Below are 21,003 nucleotides of genomic sequence, written 5' to 3'. Positions count from 1 at the left end.
GCGTTGCAAAAATGTGTGTGTGAGTGGGTGTCACAGGAAAGTGGCGTCTTGTGGTTGTGGCTGCGTTTGTCCCTTATCTTTGAGGTTCAAATATGTGGCTGTTGTTCCGTGAAAGCACTTGACAAATTTCAAAGTAACGTCAAAAACACCACCTGGAACACTGTGTTTTGTATGTACCTGACCTGAAGTAACACTCTGGTGCAGGCCAAACGTGGCCCGTGCATTAATCCAATCCGGCCGTTTAGCGATGAACTATAGTTTCATTCATTTCAGAAAACACCTGTTGGGATTAAAGTGCGAGGAACCAACAACCATAAGCAAGCGAGAAGCGGTGTGCAATGAAGACTATAACACCCGAGAGAATATCATCTACAAACGTGTCCGACGGTTTCAAGCTTGCGCTCATTTGAAGAATGCGATGGCGGGTTTGCATTTTCCTTTTTTGTCGTTTTAGAAGTGTAGCTACACTTTCAGGAAGGAAAAATTGTTTATTGAATTTGTCAGACCCCCAATCAGGTAGTGGCCTGACCTAGACCCCAAACAGAATGTGGTTGAATAACCCCGGTCTGGATTACGCCACCAATGACATTAGATTTACAATTGAAATGATTGACCTGAGTTGACGTCCATTGATAAGGATAGAAACACTACTACACTGGAACGACCGACTGCCGGGTTTTCCCAAAATTTGATGAAATATTCTGTACCACGTAGTGTTGGTCTGACAAAGCCAGATTCATCGTGTTCTCCCGGCTCGGTCACGGCTATGCACAGGAACACCTTACACCCCCCCGTCCTCACCCCCTAACAAACACACACACACACACACACACACACACACACACACACACACACACACACACACACACACACACACACACACACCTTCCCACACACGCTCCCCTTCACGCACATGAGCCAGCACTGCCACTGGGCTTCTGGCAAACAGTGTCTGTATTTGCTTTCTTGGCGTAACTCCTCCATTCACTCTCACCCTCCCTCCCCCCTCGCCCCCGACCTCGCCCCCCCCACGTGATACCTGCTGGTATCACGTTTCAAGGTGAGGGGCAGTGAGGGGGGAGGGCGGGGTATAAGGGGTGGGGGGCTGCGGAGGTGGAACAGGGCACAACAAAGAGGGCTTGTGCCTTCCCCGGCTCCCCAAAGTTCCTTCTCCCGCCACCCGAGACGCTCGGACGCGTGTTCGCCTCCGCCTCCTCCTCCTCCTCCTCCTCCTCCTCCGCCTCCTCCTCCTCAAGAGAAGAGCCACAACACTTCTCTCCCATTCCTTTCCTCCCTTAAATCAAATTTCTATCTACTTCATACCCAGGAGGTACTCCAAATACTCCAGGCCCGCGTAAAAGTAAAAGTGAATGCACCACATTGATATTTCTACTCCAATTAAAGTACTTGCTCTTAAATGTACTTCAAGTAAAAGTACTTTTCAGATCTAGTGCCCTGATATTAGAGATCCTAGTACTGCTGTACCTTTTGTTAGATGACTTCTCATGCATGTCCTGATTACAATTATCAATAAAACTGAATAGATGGTGTCATTTATAAATGCAAATCATGTTTTAATTTGTTTCTACACTTAAGTAACTGTGTTAGAAATGTAGTTGAGTAAAATGTATAGCTCCAGCATTTGCTTTGAAATCGTAGCGAAGTAAAAGTCGAAAGTAGTAGTACAGATAGTCGAAAAATGTACTTAAGGGAAGAAACACAGTACTTGTACGTTACTTTCCACCGCTGGCAGGTAGATTCCCCTGGGCTCAGTGCATTTAAAAGGCGATCCAGCTTCACTTTCCCTCTCTGACTGTGCTGTTAAAGGGCTATTGATTTACATTTCGTAGCCTTCTCGAGGGGTCCTAAGCAGGTTCCCTGTGGTTTCCCGCCCCCTTTCCAGCGCTTCATTCTCACGTGCACACTGAGGTCTTTGTGGGCCGAGCAGTACCGCCCTGGAACCCAAACAGATCCTCACTGTGTGGGCCTGAAACCTACTGATCTCAAAACCTACAGAAATCTCTAGCCACAGCCCCATATTTAGGTTTCGCATTTTCCCCCCACAAAATGATATTGAGGCATTTGTGAAAATGAATGACATGAAAGAAAACAGAAGTTCCTCCCTTAATTAATCAATTAGTCTTTTGATTTGTTAAAAGTCACATTAGCAAGATTCCCATTTGCAATTCAGCTCCTCAAAATTAGAAAAATACGGAACAGACTCAAGTTTAAGTGCAGTTTCCTCAAGGCTACGTAAGGGCGACCTGACCCGTCCACTATACACACTGTATTTCACATCAATTACAAGGTTATTCTGAGAAAGAAACAACAGGGAAGTAGGCACAGTGTGAATTCCTTCTGAAGCAAACACCAATGCAAAGGCTACTCAATTGTAGGAACTGGTATAGAAGTGTCGTCCTTGAACGGTCGAAAAAGCAACGCCGAGGGTCAAGCAGGCTCTTTTAATCCCCGATCATCTGAATTGGAAGCGGCGTCACCGTTAAACTTCCCCTGTAAAAAATGTGATTACAGATTTAAAGGCTAAGTCACCCCCTAAGTCGCCGCCGGTGCCCAAATGCCCACACGCTGACAGGTTCTGCTCGAGGCTTGTATTTACTTTTTATTTTATTTTTTTTTTAAGAAATAAACGTTGAGCGAGGGGGCTTACAAATGTCAAAAGTGGTGGACGGCAGGAGCCGGACGAGGTGAAACAGGAAAGAAAGGATATTAGATGAAAACGACGTATTCCTTGACGTGACCTTCGGTGGAGTCTCTTGAATGTGTGTGTGTGTGTTTGTGTTGTTATGCAGGCAGGGCATCAGCTCTCAGGTTTCAGGACCAACAGGGTGAGGGCAGAGATGACAAGCTGTCAATGACAATCGCTTCTTACGCAGAAAAAGAGCGAGCGAGAGAGAGAGAGAGAGAGAGAGAGAGAGAGAGAGAGAGAACCTTCCCGCTGACAGTCACAAGTTCTTGTCCGTCGTAGACTCAGAGGATTAGCACGGATAAAATAATGTCTCGGTCCCCACCCCGGTGATGTGTGTAGAGGGGTGTGTTGGAGCACGGGACGCCGTGAGGATAATATAGCTATTCATCAGGAGGAGGCGATGGGAAATGTAAATGAGAGAAAGAGAGAGAGAGAGAGCAGTGCCTCCGAGGCATCACCCGTGATGTAGTCGATATGGAGGGATGTAAACAGGAGAGAGATCTGTTTTCCTGTTTCCGCATGTGTCTGGAGCACATTTTTCAAGTGTCTCCACTTTACTTAAGTACATTCAGTTTCTGGGAGACCACAGGGCAACTGCTTAGGACTCCTGAAGAAGGCTTTGAAAGTCAGAGAGGGAAAGTGGATCTCAACTCCCAATTTGTATGTACTTTGTTACTGTACTTAAGTACATTTTTCAAGTCTCTGTACTTTAATTAAGTCGATCCGGTTTCAGAGGCTTCAAAGCAAATATCTATACTTTCTTTACTCTACTAATTTTCTAACACAGTCGCTGTGCTTTCTTCAGCACTGGATCTATCAAACCGCTGATTTAGGATTGTCAATAGGACAATAAAAAAGGAAAAGAACATGACTTTGAGTTTTTTACTTTTAACTTCTTGGTGTTTATTTAACAGCAAGTACTCATATACTTTTACTTAAGTGGAAATGTTAATGTGGTACTTTCACTTATACTAATACATTTAGTTTCAGGGTATTTGTACTTTTACCTCAAAGGTCTGAGTACTTCTTCCGTTGCTGTTTTTGTCTGTCTGTCCGGCAAAAGATCTGCGTCCAAGCAGGATATTCATTTTCTGGTCTGTGTGTGTGTGTGTGTGTGTGTGTCTGTGTGTGTGTGTGTGTGTGTGTGTGTGTGTGCGTGCGCGCGCGCGCACACACAGGGGGGTAATTTGTTCTCTTTCAAGCTGGCGGAGGAAAGACAAATAGATAGTACGGCAGTAACAGAGAGAACAAAGGAAAAGCGAGATGGAGCGTGGAGAGGCAGCTGCTGGCAGGACAGTGTGTTAAAGCCTCGATTTCCATCAGCCCCGGGTCCGAGGTCCCTTTTCAGCTCCGTCAGGGCTCAATAGACGCTCTGGAAGAGTCACTGTCTTGGCATGGCGGCCTTGTGGACAAAAAAAAACGACATACACCCAGGATGGCTTACTCCGCATACCAATGGCGGACACCTTTGATTCATATGTTCTGTTCCTTTTCAGGCTCCCTCTGATCCCGCTGGGTCGGCCGGTCCAGCCAAGATCTTGTTCTTGTCATTTCAAGGGACGTTGGGGGACATGTGGCAGCATGTGTTTTAGAGGCTGGCAGGTGTGTGTGTGGTTGTGTGTGTGTATATACAAAGTGTCGATTTTATGTGTGTGTGTGTGTGTGTGTGTGTGTGTGCGTGCGTGCGTGCGTGTGTGTGTGTAGGTTAATGAAACGACAACGCCTACGGTCTCAGTTCTGGCATCGATTTTTTTGCATTTCCCCAACTGCCACCAACAGCCGCAAACTGAACTTCCTCCTGCTGCCAGCGCTCTGTTTACCCAGGAGAGCTAATGGCAACGAACAAAAAAAATATATTTATATTTTGGTTGTTCCAATGTATCAACGCTGCTATTGCTGCTGCCAAATCCAAGTTTAGCTTTTGTTTACATTGTTGTGTGTATGTGTGTGTGGTCCTGCGAGAAATAACTGCACTCTGTGTTACATCAGGAGAGATTACAGGGACCTCCATCTATTTAAACCTATCGTTTCTTCACCTGTTTTGCCTGGGTGTCGTGGAAATTCTAAGACCTTGAAATTATAAACTGCAAAAAAAAAACAAAAAAAACAGGATTTCAACACATCAGGATAGGTGCATAAAAAACATTATTCCTCATTGAGCTCAAGAGAAGGAGTCTTCGCTCTTTGTCTACAGTGGTCTCTTATGATAGGGTTCAGCAAGACGTCCGACCGTATGATCGAGGAATTTACCCGCGGAAAAAGGGGGCTGTTGGCTGAAGGATAACATACATCGACAACATCCCCTCTGAAGTCAAACTGACAGTGAATGCTTGATCAAATTGTTCCCAAAACTGTAAGCCCAGCGGGGGTTATAAAGCAAACCCTAACACTGTTACTGTCTGTTACGATACCATCGACCCAATAGTTCTAAGTTCAAAACAAATGTTTGCCTTCAACGAAAATATAATTTGTACAGTCAGTCAGGAATTTCCCACCACATAGGCAGTTTGAAACACGTGTTATCTCAGGGCCCGACAATAACGGTTTCCCAGTTGCCCCAGGCAACAAGATCTGGGCAATATTTAACCATCTTGACCGGCCTGGTTGCCGAGCTGGAAACCACTTTTCGCATGTTTAAAACAAAACTCTGTCGACTGCTCTAATGTTTGGATACTTCTGCCAATGAAATATGAGTTATCCTGGCTCATAGATTTATGAGCGAGAATATTGAAGTACAGATTATTATGGATGATTATTATATGCGATCATTATCACTCAAATACCACAATGGTGAGGACTCTCCTTCAATCCAGTTGTTGTCACCTGGATCCTCTTCAAAATATTTTCATCAGTTACAAAATTTGAAAAGTAAGTTGGTAGACGGGACTCCAAGTTTTCGGTCCATTCTTCGTTTTTTCCAGCTTCTGGGTGGAGTTTCCCACACGTTGAGCACTGGAGAGTCACAAACTCTTATTCGATTGGCTCTAGGAATCTCGACTTTTGATTGACTTAAATTTTCAGTGCACAAAACCTGATTCACATTCATGAATTTTGAAGTCTGGCCTCAAGAGTTTTATGATTTATAAAAATTGATGCCAACGTTTTAGTGAAATGCGCTGAAAATCTAAGTGCATTCAGCATGTTGTATATTCAGTTGTGAAAGCGCGGCAGGTGAATAATGATGAAGCTACTCTCCCTCTGTATCAGGGTGTCCGTAGGAGTCTCGTTTTGGTATGAAGGAGATATCGTACCTCTGGTTTATAGTTCATAGTTTGCGTGTAAGAACATTCTGCCAACTGTTGCTATGTTAAATTAAAGGTTATTTTGTGCAGTTTTTAAATTAGTGGGGGACAGCGTCAGTTGTATTGAAGCTCATGTGCCAAACTGTGAGATGGATCATTTTAAAAGCACATACGGCATCCCTTACATATTTTACTGTGATAGGAGAGGTTCATTAATAGTTTCATCTATGATATGGCCAGACTGGAAACAATTGCGGAAGTTATGGCGAGTTATAAAAAATATTGTGTTTTTGTTTTCTATTTTCTCAACAATTGTGAGCTGCAGCCAGAGGCAAGAGATAACAGTGTGTTTGTGGCAGGCACCTCGGAAACAAATGCATGTATCTCAGTGACGTACAGTATATCAGCTAGATTACCACGGTAACTGTAGAAAAAACTATCACATGATCAGTCAGAGAGGATGTGGTTTCCACGATGCATTCATTTTAAGATAAACCAACCCTGATAATAAACTATTAAGCAGCTTGACATTTAGGATGTGAGAACTACTTTTTCATCCCAAAATATTGAATTTACCTTTAACAAGTGTGACCTGTCGCAATTTATTCTCTAAACTATTGCACTTCATTCTAGATTCTCAACATTTTCGGAATGATCTTCATCAGAAGCCCCTTTCACACATGCAGTATTTCCCAGAAATGTTCCGGAACCGTTCCTGCATGGGGTCATGTGTGAATGGGAGGAGGGATCGATATTCCAGAAAAACTGTTCCGGCGATTTCCCACCTCAAGACCTAATTACATTTCCGGGAAAATGCCCATACGGTTGTGTTGTGAATGAAGCAGTAACATTGTGGGGACAAGCATGTAAAGGGTTACATCCGTCTGACATCAGACGCTTTCACGTGGAGCAAGCGAGCCAATGACAAGACTTGGCTTTCCCGGTCTCTGTCCAGTTCAGCATCCAGTGCTCTTTTAATGTTCCTTTTAATGTAGTGAATGTGTGAGAACGCGAAAAAACATTACATTTCTTGCAAACTTTGCAAGACAAGTTCAGACAACTCTTAAAATAATCCTTATTTATTTAAGTTTGGCGTCCGGGCTCTACTGCTCATTACTCCCAGCGAGGTGTAGAGCAAATATAGGCACTTTGTGAGCTACAAATATGAGTGATAAGCTAGCATAGAAGTGCCCAACAGGTGGCTGGAGGGGAGGTGGCTGGAGGGGAGGTGGAAGCAGCAAAGCAGGTAGGGCAGGAGGGGCGGGCTTCTAAGACCTGCCCATAAGGATAAGGACTCATGTGGCGCCGTCAAGTTGTCTGACAGAACTAGCACCACAAGCCACACATCATTTAACGGATTTTAAGGTTCTGATGACCACTAGTGTTAAAGGGCACAGGCACCATCCTTTAGGAATTAACACCCGTAAAGAGAAATGTGGTGAAAAATGGAAATACACTCTAGGATGAATTTGGAAGTTTAGCATGTAAAATTACATTTTGATAAAATCGCTCCCCTTGTTTATTTGTTCTCTTTTTGAATATATTGATGTTAAAGTGGTTTGGTAACTGTGCATGTGTGTTTGTGTGTGCGCAAGCATACACATTCATATTAGGCGGTCCAAGGTATTTTTTTCTTTTTCGTTAATTGATTATCACTGACAAACTTTAAGCAATTTTGGTAGGTAACAATGGTGTACAGTGGTGTACAATAATGGTTAAACGATAAAATCAGACATTACCTCCAACACCCATCGTATTCATGTATTTAGGATGGATTTTTTTTCCCTGTCATCTCTTCAGGGGCTCTCCAGGTCAAGTCTCGGAGCTGCAGTTATGCCGGGGTTTTTCTGGTGCAGGGCGACCGCCGATACGGCCTCAACTTCACCATGGCAACTGAGATGTGCGAGGGTCTGAGGAGCACGCTGGCCAGTCCTGAGCAAATCAAACAGGCCTTCTCCCTGGACATGGAGACCTGCAGGTACCATAGATATATTCCATAGTTATAACCATGGATTAATTTTTAGATATGTTGAGACTTTTAATTGCAATTTATTTTTTTGCACATTATTTTCTAGGCTTATCATTGCTTAGTTAAATATACAGTACATATATACACAGTATATATATATATATATATATATATATAAAATAGTTTAAATGAATCTGTATTTCTAGGTTGGGCTGGACCAGTAACCAGAGCAGCGCCATCCTCAGGCACAGTCACCATAAGAACTGTGCTCAGAACATGACGGGCATCATCCTCCAACCCATGCTTGGACCAATGGAGCAGCTGGACGCCTACTGCTATGACCCAAACAGTGCGCGCAAAAACTGTTTATAGAATTTATTATGAAGTATTTCATAGCTTAGAATGTGTTATTGGTATTATTGATGATAATGCTAATAATAATTATGAAAAAATGGAAAAGATTAGATAGATTATTATTATTATATTATTATATTTCTGTGTGTAGCAAGGTATCATTGCTACTCAAGATAGAAAATGTTGTATTCCTGAAGTTTCCCCCAGGGATTAATAAAGTTACCTTACCTTAAATATATGACAATAACAATGTTTAAAATGGCCTGAAAGGTATTTACTTTTTCATAACAATTTATGACAATGATTTACCCTCCAGCTGGGCCTGGAAAGAACTGTGACCAAGAAATTGCGGGCGATGACGTGTTGAGCAGCGATAGGCCAGGTTAGTACATTCACTCATAACTTTCCAACCTCCAGCGACATTTTACCAATGCTTAATTTCCAGTGTGTTAACCTTTTGAAAAGCACTCTCTCAATAAATACAATAATCAACAGGAAATGAATGCCGGAAAACAATACTGCAATGTGTAAGTCAGTGAAAACAAGAATAATTGAATACAATACAATTAAATACATTTATGGTCACTGCCTTACTCTGATGACTTGCACTGAATGGAGTCGGCCAGGGTTGCATAGCCCCGACAGTAGCTGCTGGTAGCCAGCCTCACGCAGGCTTCCAAATGATCATCAGTCATGGTGGAACGGTATTTGGACTTAACAATCTTCATGTGGGAAAAGGCTGACTAGCATAAATAAGTACAGCTGAATAATGCAGTCAGGGAGGTAGCACATTTCCTCATGTTTGGGTACTTTTCCTCTGTGAGTAAGTTCCAAAACTGTCCATGGGCCCTGGACTTCAGTTGAATGTCAGCCTGTAGTTTTAACATCTCATCCTCCACTGCAGACCAGTTCAGGTGAAAGTGTTGCGATTTTTGATGCGAGTGAGTCAACCTCAACATCTTCCCTAAATGGTCTGCACATAAATGTGGCGATTGGCTCGAGTGAAGCAAAGTCTTGAAACCGTTTGTCTGACAGACAATTTTCAATCTGCTCTGTGCACAGTCAAGTTGTGCACACGCCTTCCCTTGGGACTCCAGCCTTGATGCGAGGTTTTGAAAGTTCCCCAAATCATGGTGCTGCAGCTTTGAGGACAGAATTTGCATTTTTCGTTAGAAAGCATTAACTGAGCTGATCATGTTGACCATGGTTTTGTCTTTTCCTTGCAGCTCTAAATTTAGCTCATTGAACATGTTGATTAGATCGGATTAAAAAAAAAAATAATAAAAAAAAATAATTATATATATATATATATTGAATGGCGTGCGATCTACCAGATCGCACTACCTCTGCGATCTACCAGTCTATTGCAATCGACGTATTGGGCACCCCTGTTCTAGGGGCAGTGGTTCAACGTGGAGACCCCTGAAAGGTCCTTTAAGAGGTTCCAGGTGGTCCCCATCTTATCTTATTATATCCACATGATTGATTTGAATTGGACTATATGATAAGATATAATAAGATCATATCTTATTTAATCTTAGCGGTCTTATCCACATGATTGATTGAACTGACTAAGATGAGGTAGGATACCTCTGCAGGTGCTAATCAAAACTTTTTGTAACATAAACCAAGGCTTAACACAATCAAGACACAAACAAAACCGAATGGACTGCCTGAAAGGCACCAGCCAGAATGCCATCTTGGAAACACCCAGCTTAAAATGCTCCAAGCAGGTGACACCAATCGTCAATGAGGTGGGCATGGTGAGACCATTGGAAAGAATCTAGAAAGAGGGAAACAGAGGCAGGCCAACACAGACACTGCCATATGGCCTAGGGCCGTCACCCATCGCTGCAAGAACGGTAGCAGAACAGATCGGTTTTTTCACACAAGTGAAAGTAATTGACAGTCAGGAGACCAGACAAAAGGAGCGTTTTTACTCAAGAGGTTAGCCAGTGGAGCCACCACAGTGGAAAAATTGCAGTAAAAACTGCAGTAATACCCAGCTAACCCTAGGAACCACATCAATTTTTTGGGGGGGTGGTGGCACAGGATATTTATCAATGGCCTCCACCTAAGCCTGCACAGGACAAACCCAGGCCTACAACCTAGCAAATGTGAGTTTGCTAAAGGGACAGTGACATATTATGTCACTGTCGCTTTAGCAAACTCACACTTTGGTAGGTTGACAGTTAAATTTGCTTCTACCAACCAGTCAAACATTGTATTCAAACATGGAACATGAGCTTCGCACTACACCTCAACATTACTCAAATAGTCTGCACATCCTGTCAGACCAGCTAACACCCTTTTCATAAGGAGCTTAAATGTTACTGGAGTGTTTCTCAGCCCAAAGGGCATGACAGAATAGGGAAACAACCCCCATGGTGTGATGAAAGCTGCAATTTCCTTGGATCTTGCTGTTAGTGGCACCTGCCAATAACCTTTCAAAAGGTCTAATTTAGTCACAAATTTTGCACCTCCCACCGGATCAATGCAGTCCTCCATATTAGGCATTGGATAACAGTCAGGTTTGGCAAGAGCATTAACCTTTCTGAAATCTGTGCAAAATTGGACCCATCAGCCTTATCTGCCAACAGACATGGAGATGCCCAGCTAGGGCACGCTGGTTCCACTAACCCATGCTCTAACATGTACTCTACCTCCTTCTCCATCCTTTTACAATTTCCTATGGGCAGCCAGTAGGAACGTTGTCTCACAGGCTGAGCATCCCTCACATCTATGTCATGCTCAGTCAGGTTGGTGCATGATGGTGTATCTGAGAAGAGAGACGGATAACCCAACTTACTGTCTAGGTGGTTAAGGTACGCAGAATTGCTGAGTCTCCCTGTAAGAATAGGCTCAGATGGAACATCAAAATACTCTGAAGGCACGACTCCAACTGTGGCTACTGACCTTAGAGACTCCATTGTGAGACTGTTTGTGGAAAGCGTGATAGGGCTTCAATAAGTTTACATGACACCACTGCACTTTCTTCCTTCTATCTGCCGTGTGTATACTAATGTCTAACTGTGGAATGGTGAACCTACCATCGGCAACAAAGCCAAAACTTGATCCACTGGCTCAAATAGACAGGTTTTGGTTTTGCGATCAAATAGGTCCTTCATTTTCTCCTATGTACGGCTAAGATTTTTGTGAGCAGTGGCATAGGCAATATGCAGTTGGCAGCGAAAATCCTTTCCATAGTTCAAGATATTACAGTATCAGGCAGCTCAGTATTTTTCAACTCATCACCCAACACAGCTAATGGACCCAAACTGTGTGTGCAAACACCAGTTCATTAGGACTGAAACCTGTGCTCTCTTGTTACACCTCGGGTATTGCACTCAACAACCAAGGCAGGCCCTCCTCCCAATCCTGAGAGAGTTCAGTACAATAGAGTGCTCCAGGAATGACGTTTTGTAGGCGAACCTGGAAGTTAGCATCGCCATGTTTCCCTCCACCAAAAACCTTTCCATTGGATTACTGCAGAAAGTAAGCTCTGTGCAAACAAAAGTTTATGATCCGCACACGTTTCGTTATGCAAGATAATCGTCACAAATGCCATGTGGCCCATTGGCACACAAACGGTGTGCCGATGCCACACTACTTTTATGATTTTTGGGGCATTAATGCGATCCCAAGAAGAAAAGAGCTAAAGTTAAGCTATAAACGAACTACACCACGGTCGCATGACTTCAACATCAACGTCACCACCAAACTCAGCTTCCAACTTGTAATTTGATTTTGCATACTTACCTTTTCTGCAAAAGCCTGGAAAGATTGAGTTAGAACAGTTTGCAAGAGCATGAGTATAAACACAACTAGAGGCTGTTAAGGTGGACTAGTGAGTAGATGACTTTCCGCATTCGGCGTGATGACATTTAATGTCCTCGACAACCTCTGTATTCTCATTTAGCCACTTGTTAACAACTGCCTTTTTTAAGACATGTAAATGCTTCAAAATCCACAAGTTGGCTATTTACTGACATATTTTATGTCATAGAACAAAACATGAAAATCTCTAAAGATCGAGTTAATCCCAGACTTTATTTCAGGCATCTAACCAAAAATCAAGTCAAAAAAACCCATTGACTTCAGGACGAGGGAACCGGAAGTGCGAAAATGCTAACAAGTTTCCAGATTTTAGGACTAATTCCTGCAGAACTCTATCGGAACACAACAGGGACTTCAATTTCTGTGGGAAAGGCTTAAGGGCCTCTTGAGACTCTGTATTGTATGCACTGGACACCTGATGTTTAACCCTTTGCCGTTTTACCCCTTGGGAAAAGGTGCGAGACATGAAATTACTCCCCTGGGCAGTTTGCACCAAATTTGGGATGCCAAAGGTAGTCAAAAAGAAAGTAAATACTTTCAATGCTGGCTTGGTTTTAATGGAGCGCAAGTGGAAAGCAGCAGGATAGCGAGTACTTCACACATTACTGTCAATAAGTACATACTCTCAACCTTACTCTCTGGAAGTGGACCCACACAATCAAGTAGCAGATATTTAAATTGATTCTCAACCCCTGAAACCAGGTACAATGGCATTGACTTAATCTGTTGGTTGGGCTTGACAGTTAACTGACAAGTGTTGCAAGTTTTACAAGACATTGCTACGTCCCTTTCAGAAGAAGCCAGAAGAAATGGCAGAGCACTCTGTGATGTGTTTTCTTCACAAGATGACCTGCAACTTTTTGAGGGCACCGCAACCTGAACAATACTGTCTACCTGCTTCCGGATCTGTTCAGACACCTCAGACCGCTCTGAATTAGCTTTACTCCTTGCCTGTTTCACAGCACAGGATGAAAACTGCAGGGTGCCGTTTAACTCACTCATCTGGTTCCTCGGCTTCCTATAAGGGTGCGCGCACATACAATAGTGGTTGACCATCTTTCCAAACCCTCACCCCAGCCATTCCCCAGAATAATATCTATGCCTTGAATTGGCAGCCGCGGAAGGACATCCATTTCAACCTTTCCACACAACAGAGACGAGATGAAAATAATGCAAGGGAACCCACAGAGGAACCAAACCAATGTAAAGTCCAGGAGATTTTCCACCAGTAGCAGTACAGGTTGAAAAAGGCAAAATGCTCTCCACAATGAAACTCTCAATAGCCTTAGTGTCTCGCATACTCTCTACAGGTATCTTGTCTTTACCATCCAAACACACAAAACCATCTGAGACAATTGGTGGGGTGCATACATCTCATCAATACGTTTAGATGGAGCAGTCTTCAAGTGAATAACATCAGACTCTGACATATCAATGCTTAGTGCAAAGGACACTAGGCCAGCCAACTTCATATACACACTGGAATCAGCTGATTTTTGGCCAGCCTTAGTGATTGGACATTCCTATTTCCAGTGTCCATTTCTTTAACATGCATAGCATATCCTGGCTTGATTCAACCTTCCCTTTGTCCCTGGAACGTGCATTACAGCAAGACGAGCGGGCGCATTGGCGACCTCTAGAGACTTACTAGGCCGAGACCTGATATTCTCCCTCTGCTCCGCTTCTCCTTGACCAAATACTGAGCCACTAGCATGTGTCAAAACATTTATCAGCCAGAACTGCAGCCGCAGATGCTGTCTTCACATTTCTCTTATTGATATACAATAAGAGGCAAGATGGGATGCCAATAAACTTTTAAGCAACAGCGGTTGAAATTAACCAAAATATCTTGCACAAATTCAACATTGGTTTGCTTGTGCAGTTCCTAAATCTGTGCATATATGCCTCAGCAACTACTTCATAAGCTTTTAGAACTGCAACTTTAACCTTAACATAATCACCACTCTCAACAGAACCGAAGGTAGAAAAAGCTCTCTGGGCCTTGCCTGTGAAAACAAACTGCAACATTAAAGTTGATGACAATCCGGCCATCCTCTAACCTCTGCCATACGCTCAAACAATGCAAAAAATGTGTCCGGATCTTTATCAAATTTAGACACAAGATGCAAGCTTTTAGCCATATCAAAACCAGTATCACACCTGTAGATTGGCTTCTTCTACCAATGGCCATCAATGACTTGTGTGCTTTTCCCTTTTTTATCAGCTCCAATTTCACTTGCTCTACTTTTACTCTCTCCCTTCCAATGCCACCTCAGCCCGCATTCTCTCATGCTCCAACTCAAACTAATCTCTCCTTCTCTATTTTTACGTTTTCCTTCTCTAGCTTGTGTTCCTTCTTTTACTCTTACACTGTACAAAGTCCCACTGAAAACCTCTGAAACTATTGGAGCCACTGGAGCCTGAACTACCTCCAAAAGATTTGCAGATACAGCTAGCCCCTCCACAATGCCTCTTAGGTCAGCTTCTCTTGACACCTTCAGTTTTGACCAGCCCAAAAGTGCTGCCAAATAAATTAGATCTGCCTTTGCAAACTGAGTTAAAGAACTATGAGGCGGTCTTTTGAGAAACTCAGACCAAAGTATTACAATGCCCAGTATCCATGTTCATGCCATCAGATTGACTACACAGCCAGAGTTGAATACATTCAGCACATACAAAGGAACAAAATAAGACAATCTGAGTCACCAAATACACAACCACAGGGAAATAGAGGGGATTATGGAGTGCCACCTAACTACCTAGCCCATACCCACTAACTGCACCCTAGTCTTCATATTCGTACTGGTGGTAGGTAGTTAGGCACATAGAGCCTGCTTGCACTGGGGAAGGCTAACTGCCCCAACAAATGCTATGGATGGTGCCCCCAAGACAATTGCTGCTAACCACCAAGACAACATACAAAAATAACAAACGGCCCTGAAAACAAGAAATCAGCAATTTCTCCTTGTGAGATGGCTGCTGCCACAGCCTATCACAATGGGGACACAATGAATGCTCCAGCCAGACAACACAAGTGGCACATCTACCCAGCTATAATCATCCCCACAGCGATATTTTGCATATCCCTCGCTCACTGTTCTCTTGCCCATACCATACCATACCATACCGTACCATACCTCACCTTACCTTACCTTACCTTACCCTACCTTACCTTACCTTACCTTACCTTATCTTAGCGTACAAGGAGAGACCAGTCAACAGCACGGACGTGGTACATCCAGAGCCAGAGACCGCCACAGCAGCAGAGGAAGCCACTCTGCCCGGGGGCCCATCCAATGGCACTGACGGAGGCCTCTCAGATGCCCCCACCTCGGGCCCTGCGGAAGAAGACATGACCGTCTCTGTCACGTCCGCAATGCATGACCCAGCCCAGATCAACCCGGGGGATGAGGACGGCACATCATCTCCTCCTCCTCCCAGGGTGGAGCTGGAATTGCCAACGGGGTCCGGGATGCAGCCCGAGGAAGACGGAGCCTTGGTTGTAACCACAGTTGGGAGTCCACAGGTGATGCAGCCGGAGGAGGTGACTCTGACCGAACAGGAGGAGGAGAAGGACAAGGTGAAGGATGCTGAGGGTGGAGGTGAGTCCAGAGCTGAGTCCAAGGTCTCAGAGCTTCTACTGATTGATGTACAAATACCCTGACACAGCAGCTCTACTGAAATGGAAAGTACCAGATGGATATTTCTACTAAAGTAAAAGTATGCAAGTGCTTGCTCTTAAATCGACTTAATGTATTAAAAGTAAAAGTACTTATTATATCCAGTGTCCTGATATTACAGTCTATAATATGACATAAAGTGCTACTGTAGCTTTGTTTTTCCATGCATATGATCATGACATGAGAGGTCCAGTTCCAGATATATATCACATTAAACCAAAGGATAACAAAAAAAACAGTTCCAAACTTTACTCTCACTGTCTCTGAGCAGAGACAGTTTATTAATTGTATTAATAATAGCATGGATCATATGCTCCTCATGATGCATTCTTATTACCAAACTGACATAAAATGTCAGTTTGGTAATAACATAAGATAAAATGAAAAATCTTCTTACAGCAGCTCAGTGTATGTTATCTATGAGTATAAATAAATATATACTGTATATAAAGTATATAACATACAAAATACAAATACGTAATAGACAGCTCAAGACATATAAAGTGTAGATTTACAATTAAATATTGATAGAAAAAAAAAATAATCACATAATCCAAGATAATGTATTTTTGAACAGTTTAAAGTAAGCATTTATGTTCTATTCATAAATAATTTCCCCACGGTAGAAAGTATATAAAATGTAAAAAAGGAGAAGATTTCCTTAAATGTCAGCCTGTTCAGCTCACATGCAACAGGTTTTTTTTGGGAGAGTCGAGAAAGTTTGGAGAATGCAGCACTCCCCCTGGTGTCGGCTCGGCCTGAGGACCATCAGTCACTGTGGTGATATATCTCACCCAAAACCCAAACATACTGGGATACAGCTCAAACCAGATTGAAGAAATATAATATACCTCATTTAATTCTTATTAATCTTCTCTTAATCAATTTGCCGGAGAAGCAGAAGCAGATCAAGTACTGGGCTTTTATTTTTGTCCAATTTGATGTTAAGACAACGCTGAAGCCTGTGAGAAGAACATGAGATCAGACTGACTTCTACTTTATGATTCTATTGATTTCCATGTTGTGATTTGTGTGTAATTTGTAAGTCAAAAACGAATTCTGCGGCCCTAAATAACTGCACTAGAGATACTTTGTCCGTGTAATTTTTGAGGTTTAATGAATACAACTCTTATTCCCGTGCAGTTACGGAGCCTTCCGTCCGGCGGAGGATGATACCGATTGGACCGGTGCCCACGCCCGAGGATCAGGCGAGCAGCGGGTCACCGAGTAAGAAAGTTTTTTTTTTTTTTTTTTAGGGTATTTTTGCCTTTGTTTTCTCCTCCCTAAAACATCTCCCAAACACCGAAGTGCAGCACTGAGTTTACGGCGTCCCCCACCGCTCTTAAAGCTTTAGGTGCAGTTCACCACTCAGCGGCTAAACGCAGGTGAACACTATGGTTCAATTCATTTCCACTTTTATTGGAGACTCATCTTGAAAAGATCTCCATCTAACCATCTAATTAATGAAAAAGGTCGGCCGGCCCGTGATGTCTGCACGGAGGAGGGATCAGCAAAGAGACTTCACAAAGTCATACAGGCGTACAGGCTGTGGACACAATAATGGGAGCATCGCATGGGTTCGACTTTAAAGTCAATGGAGCACAGTTATAAATGCAGCTGCGGTGGTGAGTCATCTGAGGTTGATTGCCAATTAGCAGAAAGTGTCAGCTACGATTAGCACTTTGATATGTGAGGCTTCAAAGCGACATGAGCAACATGAGCCTCTTTTGAACGAGCTGGTTCAAAAGAGGCTAAATGGCCTGAAATTGCAGGTGCATCCGTTCCAAAAAATTGCAGAATCGTTTGATGTGTCAACGGGAATAGTGTCAGAAATCGTGACGGGGTACCGACGGGACACTTAAGGATAGTGGATTAAGGCCACAGAAGTACAGCCTCAGTGATTACCACAGCGTAGAATCAGCACCTCTGTGACCCGGCCTCAGCGACAACGTCAAGTCGTGCATTTTGCAAAGCTGGAGTTTATGCCGGAAGCCATGCAGACGCCCCGTGAGTCAAAGGCCAACAGATAAAGTGGCATGACCTGGTGTAGGGAGCACAAGCCCTGAGCAGTGGGAACAAAGTCATTTGGTCGGATATCCTCGTCTTTCAGAGGATTTCCGACACCCGGATGTGTTTCATTAGGAGACAAGGTCAAAGAATGCAGTCAAAGGACGTCTGCGGTCCTATAATGCTCGTAAAAAAACACTGTTCCCTCATGATGTTCCCAGATTCAAGGACAATAACGTCCCAATCCATACCAAACCACTGAATATACCGAACTCAAGAGACCTTATGAGGTCCTTGGTATTAATATATTGCTTGGTGTTTCGGTTTTGTCGTCCACCCCCTGAATCCACAAATACCGTCGGTGCATTGTATTTTGACAATGACACTTCTGTCCCAACAACATAAGATCGTCAGCACACTATTCTGAGGAATTCTGTTAGATTTTGCTCAGAAATGATCAATATGGTCAAAAAAGCTGAGGCCCGCTTTGTAAATATCGGGAATTATCATTAAAAATGGCATGATGTGTTTATCAATGTTTTATCAGTGGTCTTAAACTGACTTCGAGTTCAACCGCCTTGGCCCGCTTGTGCACATTTTAAATGTATTTTGTGCTTTTTCTGCAGACTGGTTGATCATCATCGGAGTTATTGTTGCAATCGCTGCTATTCTGCTCGTGTGCGCCGCTGTGGCCAAACAAAACAGGTAGAGTGTGTCTTCAGCCCCGTTCTTTAAATCTATCTGAAGCTGTGAAACGATGTTCCTTTCCCCCCCCACATTTAAACCCTTCACCACATTTCTATTTATCCTCATCGATTGGCATTCACCATCAGAGGTGGAAAAATAACTCCTTTACTTAGTCAAAGTATAAATGCCTGAATAAATCAGTACTCTGGAAGAAGATCTCCACAAACATTTCATATCGTCAATATTATCATAGTAATATTAGAATTTAGTATATATTATACTACATTTACTGAAGGATATTTAATGATTACTTCAGTTTTCAGTGTGAACGCCATCTTTGATGCATTAGCCATGTATTGATAAAGTTTTATCTTATCTTAAAGGTGCAGTGTGCAGAATTTACAGAACGGACTTGTTCTAATGTGTGTATGTTTGGGAACATGTTTGTATGTATATTTAAATTAGTGTAAAATCCCATGAAAATAAGAACTGTTGCGTTGGCGCTACCTTAGAATGAGCTGCTTCTCTCTACTTGGGGAGCGGGTACGCTTCACGGAGGCCGCCATGTTGCACCGCCATGTTTCCTCTACAGTAGCCCAGAACAGACAAACCAAACACTGGCTCTAGAGTGGGCCTTTCGCGTTTTCGCGAATTACGAGGCCACCGTCTCTTCCACGGAGGCCGGTATGTTGCACCGTCACGGGGTCAACCCCACCGCCAGTTGCCACCAAATTCTACGCACTGCACCTTTAAACTGTAGATGAAGTGTTTATGGGCCAAATGTGCCCTATTGACTTCCTTTTAACTTTGGCTGATTCAAAAATAAAAATGAACCTTTTTTTCGAAACAAATTGTACATGAAAAACACTTTCGGTACGAATAAAAAGCACTTTTGAGCTTTACAGATAAAGTGTGAAAAGATTGATATTTTCCTTGAAATGTAATGAAGTAGAAGTATGACGTCGCATTGAATGGATTGACTCAGCAAAGTGCAACCACAACTCAAGGTCAGACTTGAATATCCGTTCATCGGTGTGCGGGCAGTATGTATACCCTCTGTTCTCGTCTGAATGTGTTCCCCTCGCTCCTGCAGCTGGTGCGGCAAGAAGCAAACGTTGACCATCACGTCCAAAGACGGCGGCGGCGGCGGCGAGGGCAACGGCGCCGCCTGCTCGGTGGCAGGCTCGCGCGACCAGGAGAGGGAGCAGGAGATGGTGACGCTGATGAACAAGGAGAAGGTCCAGGAGAACGGCAGCAACACGGAGGAGTTCACCGTCATCACGCTGGAGGAGTCGCCGGACAAGGAGCAGCTGCCGTGAGGAAGGAGGAGGGGCGGGGGAGGGAGGGAGGGAGGGCAGCAGGAAAAAGGAGTAAGGGATCGTTGGAGAGAGCGCTTTATGCTGCGTTCCATTGCAAGTGGGAAATCACTAAACTCACGAATATCACTGACGCCGAGTCGGCGTCGTCCACACTTCCGAGGCCCAGACGTGTTCCATGGGCTCTGTTTGGAACAAGATGTGGACCAATTAGTGTTTGTTTGGCAATCTTTTGAATTCTGGATTCATCACTGGCAACCAGGAACCAAAACCACGGATCGGACTTTTTCAATTTCAACTCAAGTGGTCGTTCCTTCGCATTTTTCCCCAAGTAGGAGATCGGTTGTGCCGGGTTAAGACTTACAATGGAACGCAGCGCTCGAATTAGAAATGGAGTGGGGTGAGAGAGTAAGGGTTTTTTTTTTTGGGGGGGGGGGGGGGGGGCGATGGGGGGGATTGTTTGGGGGAAATTGGTGGAGGTGGGCCCACGAGGTCCCTGTAGGAAGGGGTGTTTCCGTGGAGGGCAGGTGTTTGTGTTTTTTAATGTAGACTAGTATGACGGAAGGGCAGTCCGTCCGGCCGCCATCTTTGTGCCTTGTAGAGGCACGGCGTCTTTTCCGTGGGAGAGCTTGCGGTGTACATAGACGTGTTGGTTTGTTTGTTGGCGGAAGAGTGGCCGAATGTATCACGTGTCCATTTTGTTTTCACGTTTTTGTGTTTGTTTGTTTGTTTGTTTGTTTGTTTGTTTGTTTTGGGTGGGAAAGGCGACGTGTTTAAAAACAAAACAAAACAAGGCTTTAAGAGGGAGGCTGAGAGTGTTAACACACACATTGACCGATTGGGTCTTAATCAAAAAATATTCAAGGGGTGGCTTTATTTCAATGACCTGGGAGGGAAATAGTTTGACTTTACAACATGTCAGTGTTGTTCGACTGTTACTGTGGGTTTTTTGTTTTTGTTTTGCAATCTTTTTGTATATTTTAGATATTGCCTGTGGAGATTTTTTTTTTTGTTTCTTTTTTATTTTTAAAGACGACCCCCAAGATGTCACTAACTTATTTTATGCAGCTTAAAAATAGCCTTTTTTGTCTCTTTTTCTCTGTATATAAGCGATAGTTGTCTATAGTTGTTCAGCTTTGTGTGTATGTGTGTGTTTGCATGCGTGTGTCTGTGTGCGTGTGTGTGTGTATGTGTGTGTGTCTGC

General features: G+C 43.5%; 1 protein-coding gene across 1 annotated transcript in view; it reads left to right on the top strand.

Annotated features, from left to right (window-relative positions):
- Nucleotides 1-19,802, top strand: part of LOC307231929 (CD44 antigen-like) — a gene marked incomplete at its 3' end in the record, with an annotated part of 21,571 nt that extends 1,769 nt beyond the window's left edge. The window contains exons 2-8 of the mRNA XM_080002804.1: nt 7,750-7,927; nt 8,125-8,267; nt 8,589-8,654; nt 15,307-15,711; nt 16,933-17,016; nt 18,423-18,501; nt 19,577-19,802. Coding sequence (XP_079858930.1) covers nt 7,750-7,927; nt 8,125-8,267; nt 8,589-8,654; nt 15,307-15,711; nt 16,933-17,016; nt 18,423-18,501; nt 19,577-19,802 — 1,181 coding nt within the window. The remainder of the gene's footprint in view (nt 1-7,749; nt 7,928-8,124; nt 8,268-8,588; nt 8,655-15,306; nt 15,712-16,932; nt 17,017-18,422; nt 18,502-19,576) is intronic.
- Between the last annotated feature and the right edge of the window lie 1,201 nt (nt 19,803-21,003).

The sequence above is a fragment of the Zeus faber genome (genome assembly GCF_960531495.2).
Source record: "Zeus faber genome assembly, chromosome: 6".
In the NCBI taxonomy this organism is placed as follows: Eukaryota; Metazoa; Chordata; class Actinopteri; order Zeiformes; family Zeidae; genus Zeus; species Zeus faber.
Note: the sequence above shows the minus strand (reverse complement) of the source record. Positions and strands in the feature narration are given on the sequence as shown.